This window comes from Onychostoma macrolepis, chromosome 20, assembly GCF_012432095.1.
Source record: "Onychostoma macrolepis isolate SWU-2019 chromosome 20, ASM1243209v1, whole genome shotgun sequence".
In the NCBI taxonomy this organism is placed as follows: Eukaryota; Metazoa; Chordata; class Actinopteri; order Cypriniformes; family Cyprinidae; genus Onychostoma; species Onychostoma macrolepis.
In genome coordinates, this window is record NC_081174.1 from 20303947 (window position 1) to 20312474 (window position 8528).

General features: G+C 38.9%; 1 protein-coding gene across 2 annotated transcripts in view; it reads left to right on the forward strand.

The window, feature by feature from the left end:
* The window catches only part of sesn1 (sestrin 1), a 57193-nt gene that overhangs the window by 46943 nt on the left and 1722 nt on the right, over window positions 1-8528 (forward strand). Inside the window, exons 1-9 of one of the 2 annotated variants that reach the window (XM_058756320.1) lie at window positions 3387-3640; window positions 4498-4563; window positions 4755-4955; window positions 5040-5222; window positions 7214-7444; window positions 7615-7762; window positions 7850-7962; window positions 8062-8252; window positions 8375-8519. In XM_058756320.1, coding sequence (XP_058612303.1) covers window positions 3539-3640; window positions 4498-4563; window positions 4755-4955; window positions 5040-5222; window positions 7214-7444; window positions 7615-7762; window positions 7850-7962; window positions 8062-8252; window positions 8375-8519 — 1380 coding nt within the window. In that variant the 5' untranslated portion in view covers window positions 3387-3538. Of the gene's footprint in view, window positions 1-3386; window positions 3641-4497; window positions 4564-4754; window positions 4956-5039; window positions 5223-7213; window positions 7445-7614; window positions 7763-7849; window positions 7963-8061; window positions 8253-8374; window positions 8520-8528 lie in introns of those variants that run through there. The other variant, XM_058756319.1, reaches the window with a different exon arrangement.

Genomic DNA, 8528 nt, shown 5'->3' on the forward strand with positions numbered 1-8528 from the left:
GCATCTTCCAAAGACTTTTACCTCAGTGTGGAATATTCTTGCATTATCCAAAGCAAATATATTATGATCATGTTGTGTCTGCTTTATGTTTTTATGACAGGTGCTGTTTTACAGTTAGACAGCATGTTTATGATGTTTTTGATGTTGTCACAGTAACCTGCACATTTTCATACTAATATGCAAGAAAAACAAAAGTTAAATAATCCTATATAATTTTATTCTCTCACCATTGTATATTTTGGACCCTGCGTACAAATAACTGACCCAGTGAGCCCATTCTATGTTAGTCTAAAATAATTTGTTCAGCAAATTAGAATGGCAGTGAATTATTAAAGCAACAGATTTTAATGCTATTCCTTAAGACATTTTATCTCTCTTTTTGCAGTTCTTACTGGTCACACATAGGATACTTGCATTGATCTATGTAACAATGGGGACATGTTCGGGCAGGTCACAACTGCGTCAATGGTACATGCATTTAAATGAAAAGGCCGTTTGCACAATTTAATAAGAGTTGATAATGACTAAAATCTTGTATGATTACAAGTTGTATGATTACTGGGAACTAAGAGAAAGAAATACCCCAGTCTACTGCAGAATTAGTGTTTATTTGCCTGTTCCTCTTTCCTGTTGCAATATTGACTTTAAAAGGATCTTTGTTTAACACAAACAGAATAAGACTTTAATTAGTGTCAGAATGAATCAGACAAATTGCAAAAACAATAAATGAGGATTGTGGGTTGCTGAAAGCATGTATTTCCCTTCTTTTTATTATAATTTTTTTACATTGTGCTTATTGTCACACCATATGGTCTAAAGTTCAAGGCTGCAAAGACTTTAGTCAGCTTGCAACACTTTTTTTTGCATACAGAGCAGCAGATACATTCGGCCATAAAAACATATCACTCCTAGTCATCGAATAGACTGAGAAACAACTTCATTTCAAAGTTAGACTACTTTTTTCTTTCAGAGGCACTACGGTGGGGGAGTGAGGGTGAAAAAAACAGATTGGACCCTGAAACTGTTGTTCTGCTCTCTGATTGGCTGACTACTGTTGCTAGGCTTATGTCTTTTGTGTTTTTTTCACTCTTTCTTCCCCTGTTCTCTGATAGGTCAGGATGGAACTGGTTCAGACGAGGGCTGCGTCAGGCAACTTTTCTGCCACTTGTTGAACATCCGAAAGGCTTGTGGTTTTAGTGTGGCTGCTCGTTCAGTACAAGAAAAACAACAGCGCTGAGACACACATTCACACAGAGAGGCACTTCTACAAACACACCCTGTTACTCAGAAAGTGTTCACACATAATTTCACCGGCAGAAAGTTGCAAATAGAACCAGAATTATTGGCAGATGTTGGCTGTTTTTCTCACAGCTCCAAGAAATCAGCATATATATAGTCTTAAATGAATGGATTTTCACACTTGAGGAAATATTAAAGAGATCTCCATAGCTGGAATTGTGAGTTAGAGTTATAGTTAATGAAGAATAGGTTGTAGTTTTGAGGTTTATATATATATGGCAAAATATTTTAGCTTTAGTAAAATTGATACAAGTGAAGAAAATGCAGAAATAAAATAAACTTCCATCTGTTAAATGATAGTTTCCTTGTTTACCATGCTTTACTGGTACAAAAAAAATGAAATTTGATCATGTGTATATTCTTCTAAGAAGTATATCAGATGCATATGTCTGGACATATTCCTCTTGTGTGATGCTTAAATGGCTTCATTAATACACTGGTAAAATGACTCTAAAAGCGAGATTTATGTTTATAATTTTGAAAGCCTTTATTATTAGTTGTTTTAGGTTCGTTTTCACATGTGAATGGGGTATTTCCACTTGTTTTGTGGTCTATTACCATAGATATAACCAACTGAGCAGCTGAGCCCAATGTTATGATACTGTGTGGGTACAGTAAAGCCTGAAGTTTGTTCTCAGATAATAGTTATGGCTCTTTTAATAAAGAGAGGAAAGGGTGCCCTGGGGGAGGTGGGCGCAAGGCAAACGCTGACCATTCTCTTCTGTAGGTTTGCTGAGCCACAGGGCTCAGTGGGCCTGGTTAACCACCCCCCTATCACCACAGAGAGTGCTGACTCCTGCTCTGGTCTGTTTACACCCCCTCAGCCCCCCGTTATAGGACAGTCCCTTCAGACACAATGAACATGCTGAATAGCTACTCTTCATCTCGTAAGCGATGCCAAATCCACACGCTTTGACAGCCTTCTGCTCGTGCACAGGACTTTAATTTATGTTTGTTAGGCTTTATTACTCCACAATATATTCTACAATAGTGCATTTCATCATATAGAGGTAAATATAAGACATTATGCTTAATGCATTATGCATTAGTTGTGAATCATTCAATATGTTGGTAAGATTGAAGCTCAACTGCATGAACAAAATTCTAAAGTGCATTGCAACATCTTTACAAATTACTTTTTCTTAGTTTAGTCGTTTGAAAACCAAAGCACCTGTAGAAGTGTTTTTGTTTTTTTCCCTAGAAAATAATCGATCTCTGAGCCAAAAGCGTCACTTTATCTATTAGGTGCCTTGACTTGTCCCCTGTGGGGCTTATAAAGCTGACAGCAGGAATTGATCTTGGCTTGTTTTTCACTGTAGTCCATGCCGTCATCCTCATTCACGTTGCGGGGCTTGTTTACTGCAGTTCACATTTGCTCAAGGAAAAACATCCCCTCCCACTTGCTTGGGCTACTTAAATCTGTCCCTTTCACCGGGCAGTTGGAACGGCAGGAGGTAGCAATGTCATATAGACTAGACAAATCATGATTATGTAAATAGGTTTATTGGAAGACCGAGTTAAAAGTATGTTAAGTATTAACCAACATTAGAAAGCTTTTCCAGTCATAGCTACGTCTGAAAGCAAAGAAAAGCTCCCTATCAAAAGTGCATTGAGATCAGCTCAACAATTTGCAGACAATTTCCATATAAATCAGTTAAATAAATATATATATAAATAAATAAAGCGTTTTAAATGTTTAGTTCACACACACACAAAATGAAATTCTGTCGTTTGCTTTCATTCATGTTGTTGTTCCAAGCCTGACTTTCTGGTGTGAAACACAAAAGGAAATGCTAGGCAGAATGTGAGACGGTCCCTATTAAGTTTCATTGCATCTTTAATTCCAATAAATGGCTATCGTTTTCCTAACATGTTCTTTTCACTAATGAAAGGGGTTTGCAACGACGTTAAGGTGTATAAATTATGATAGAATTTTCTTTTTGCGTGAACTACCGTTTTAAGTCGCCTGTAGGTGCAAGTCTCTTTTAACCCCTCCTCTTTGGCGTTTATTGGACAACGTATGTTGTTTTCGCAACGCGATTGGCTACTGGGCTCGTCAATCATATTTACAGCCTGTTATTTACCACAAGAGGGCTAGGAAAGAGTGGGTATTCTGCTTGGGAGCTTCAACAGCTGATATGAACGGGTAGCGCAACCAAATGCCTCAAGGAACAACGGGAGCTAATACAAATACGAGAGAGTCGCTCCAATTTTTTATTTAGAAGCAGAAAAGCGCAATATGAGGCACGCATCGGCATCTAATGAAACTATGGAAAACTCCTCTCTCACCATGACAGACTTTTTCAAAATTTGCACACAGTGCGAGCGGCTTAGAAAAAAGGTAAGAAAGCGAATAAGAGCTTGACATCGAGTTTATCTTATGACAGATGTGCTTTTAGTTAACATGTTTTGCTAGTCTACGTTTTTCATTGATTTTAAATATTGTCCGTTTATCGAGTCCGTTTGCTGCAGTGCAGTCAGTTCTTTGTACTTGCATCATGAACACTGCTGGCTTGTTTTTCTCTGTCTTCTGTCATCGGATCAATAGACACTCGTCTTTTATCAATGACTGACAGTATTAAAGTCAATGTCACATTGTCTAAATGCTGTTTTGTTTTGTTTTTTTATTCAAGCAACGCACTAAAATCATATATGCAAGATTGCCATTGTGTGGAACTGATGTATGTTGCTGCAAGGGGACAGATTGAATTGCTCACGGCGTCAAGTTTAATAGCATTAAATAATGTATTTTTAAAGGATTGCTTGTATATTCCTGTCTGAGTCAGCTATTTTGGCATGATTATGTCACTGGTATATTGCTAACACAGACAACCTTTTTGTTCATAGTGAATCTAGGTTGTTTTGAGTCATTCCCTTTGTCTCTTTGAATCATTCTCTTTGACAGCTTCTGTAGTATCAATAACAGATGAATGATGTTCAAGGTCTGACTGTTGCTACTGATTGTATTATGTGTTGTGTTATGTATTATGAAGAATTTATTTTCTAGCCCATGCCAGAGAAAATTCTAGAACCAGCCATTGATATTTAAGCTGAGGAAGGATGTTATTTTGTTACTTTTTTCAGTCTGATGCCAGGATTTCTTAGATATAATAGTCGTAGTTTCATGCCAAGTGCTTCTCTCGGGTTTTGATATTCACGTTGATCATGTAATCATCTTATTGGTTTTTATCTTTTTAGGACGTTGGAGTGCGAATCCCCAGACCGGTGGGAAATGGACCAAGTAGATTCATACCAGAGAAAGAGGTTAGTGTTAACATCAACCCTGCTGGATTTAAAGTTGGCATGAATCTCACTCCAAACATTTTAATCAACAAATTGCACCCCCTCCCCCACTTTTTGGCATTAACAGCATTTATCATCACAGTCTTGTGAAACTATTTTAACAGTACTGAATTTCCCAGGTTTACCTCATCTTTATTCCCCTGTTGTCCCAGATACTTCAAGTCAGTAAATTGGATGAAAGAATACAGTCGATTTTTGAGGACGCCTTTGCAGTGCTCGGTCGCCTTGACAACATCTCTTTAGTGATGGGGTTCCATCCTCAGTATCTGGAAAGCTTTCTTAAGACACAACATTACCTGCTTCAGATGGACGGTCCATTGTCTCTGCACTGCAGACATTACATGGGGATAATGGTGAGATTGCAGACTGTACTTTTGTATGCAACTCAAAAATCTCATTGATAGATTTTTTTCTAAATGCGTATTTGTCCTCAACAGGCTGCTGCCAGGCACCAGTGCACATATCTGGTCAACCTGCACGTGAATGACTTCCTGCAGGTCGGAGGTGATCCCAAGTGGTTGAATGGTCTGGAAGAAGCCCCACAGAAGCTGCAGGCTCTTGGGGAGCTCAATAAGATCCTGGCCCATCGCCCCTGGCTGCTCACCAAAGAACACATTGAGGTATGGCTTCAACCTCACAGTCACACATGGATACTCGCCTACAGGTGTTACGCAACTCTAACAAGCGAAAAGAAGTTCTATAATGCTGTTAGAGACAACTATTAGGTATTAGGTCAGTCTGGTTTCAGTAGCTATGAATTTTATTAGTTGTAATGGAGTTATAATTAGGGTTGTTCCGATACTAGTATCGGAAATTCCACCGATACCACAAACAATTCTGGCATCGGTATCGGCGAGTACTTGAACCCATGTACCGATCCGATACCATTTTTAAACAAGACCTATAGTTATGCGCGCTAGCTTTGCTTAACGCTGCAAATCGGAAATCAATTCTTCTTCGCTGCTCAGAATGCAAAGACAGGAAGTTGTGCTGTGTTGCCACACAAGCAACCACTATTTAGAGCAGAGAAGAAGAAATACAAACGTGCTAGCACATTGCCAGTAAGTTAAATCACTCGCATATGCGACTAAATCTTCACCTTGGGCGACTAAATGATGTCTAATATTAGCCACTGGCTAATAAATGATCAGATTTTACTGGGAGGCTATGTATAAGTTTAGCACAGATATATTGTCACTTGCTGGACACTCTGAGCGCTTCAGAGTTTCTCTCTCCGACAAGCGATCTATTTTTCAGCTCATCTGAATGAATGCGCAGCGCAGCTGTATTTGACGTACCGTAAGCTCTAGTGTGAAGCGCACGACTCGCCGTCGCTTTGCTTTTTTCCTCACACAGAGAGAGAGAGAGCGTCTTACATGTAGCCTGTCAATTCTGCATGGTATGTAAACGTTATTCTTTGTTGTATTTTTCTGTCAAAATAACGGAGTTCCTTTGGAATTCTTCAGCTTAACTGCCGGGTTCTCCGGTAGTAGGCGGAGCTAATGCGCAAACGACAATCTCATTGGCTGGCGCTCACCTATTATCGTCCCTGTTTTGATTTCAGCAAATCCGTTGGAGCCAATGCAGACAACGTGATTAATATTCATGAATCCAGCAGCTCCTTAATCCTTAGTGCGTTTTATATTGTTCTTAGTAGAATTCATAGTATGATTATCAGTATTATTGATAGTTTTTCCCCATTTTTACAGAAACACTGAATGACCAAAAAAGCACCACCACCGGTCCTAATTTCAGTTAAAATTACTCGCCAGACTGTCTATCTATCTATCTATCTATCTATCTATCTATATATGGTGAGGCACACCCTAAAATAATTGTATCAATTCATACAGGGCTAGTAGTACATACAACTGTATAACCAGATACACACCCAGGTATCGGATCAGTACTCGGTATCGGCCGATACCCTGAGCCTAGGTATTGGAATCGGTATCGGGAAGGGAAAAAGGGTATCGGAACATCTCTAGTTATAATAATATGTGCCTTTTACATGGCGCTGTGTTTTTGTGGCAAATCTGATCATTTATTTAAAAGTACATACAGTGATTTGAATGATCCTATTCTGTGGGTGCCTAATGTAAAAAATGTCAGGTAGAAACATCTGTCCTAATATCATAATTAAAAAGAAAAAAAAAAGTCTCATTAAAAGATTGAAATTCTTGAAAAGAAAGTTATATTTAATAGGTTGGTGTAATATTCCTTTGGAGAGAAAAAAATAACTTCACAGCTTAATATTTGAAAATATTTGTCAAATGTTATAATGTGTGATTCCCCCTAAAATTGGGACATTTATGAATGAATAATTCATAATATTTCTAAAGAAAAGTCCTTGCCTTAAAAAATTGAAAACAGTAAATAAGTTGCATTCCCTGTGTATGGAAAACTTGCTATGACTTTTTACTTTATGGTTAAGCTACGAGTCATTAAACTGAAACTTTTCTTGAGAAAGTTTTTCAAAACCACATGAAACCAACACGAATACCAAGAGTACATTTCTAAGAATTTGATTTTTCAAATCTTCTTCCTTCACTTTGTTGTGGACACTATTACATTTCATTGAACCGTATCATTTTTTATTTTTTTGTAACAGCGTCTACTGAAGGCAGAAGAGCACAGCTGGTCGCTGGCCGAGCTGATCCATGTTGTGGTACTACTCACACTCTATCACTCTCTGGCCTCCTTCACGTTTGGTTGCGGCATCAACCCTGACATCCACACAGATGGAGGACATACGTTCAGGCCACCCTCGCTCAGTGGTTACTGCGTTTGTGACATTGCCAATGGCAACGGTACCTTGGAGGACATGTTTGGGAACCAGCAGGTGAGACAAATGGAAATGTGTTCAAAGAAGATTTTCTAATATTTGCTAGTCTTCCATCCAGTGGTCCTGAAAAGAGATCTGTGGAATGCATGGAGTGCAAGGTTCAAATTCTTAACTATAGAGTTTACATAAACTTGTGATGACCTAGATTCCTGTATGCGTCTGTTTAGGTGTCTGAGTTGTCTGGTGAGGTGGAAGTGCTGATGGAGAAGATGAAGCAGCTCCAGGAATGTCATGATGAAGAGGAAGCCAGTCAGGAGGAAATGGCCACTCGTTTTGAGAGGGAGAAGACAGAGAGCATGCTGGTGGTCACCTCGGGTAAGTGGATTTTTTTTTTTTTTAGGTTTGTTTTAAACAACAATTCCAGGATGACTTTTAAATTAAAACAACATGTTTGGTCAACAGAGGATGAGGAGTGTGTACCATCCAGAGATGTTTCAAGACACTTCGAAGACCCTAGTTATGGCTACAAAGACTTTTACAGAAGAGGAGAACATGTACCCACCCTCAGAGTGCAGGTGAGAAGAAAGTCACATTGTCTTGCTTGTTGCCGTTGGTAGTCAAAAGAAAATGGAGGACTAAAATAACAAAAATATGACATTTTCTGCCCTTGACAGGACTATAGTTGGGAAGATCATGGCTTTTCACTTGTGAATCGGCTGTATCCGGATTTTGGACAGCTTCTGGATGAAAAGTTCCAGATCGCATACAATCTGACGTACAACACAATGGCGACACACCAGGGTGTGGACACTTCCATGCTTCGTCGAGCCATCTGGAACTACATCCACTGCATGTTCGGGATTCGGTAAGTCTCTGCTTTTTATTCAGATTTCTTTAGATATTAGCTGTTATTGTTATTTTACTTGTATTTAGTTATTTAAATCATATTTCTGAGGTATCTTTCTTTCTCTGTCTATTACACGACAGGTACGATGATTATGACTATGGAGAAATTAACCAACTGCTAGACCGCAGTTTTAAAGTCTACATCAAAACTATGGTGCGCACTCCAGAGAAGATCACCAAGAGGATGTACGACAGCTTCTGGAGGCAGTTCCAGCACTCTGAGAAAGTAAGAAGC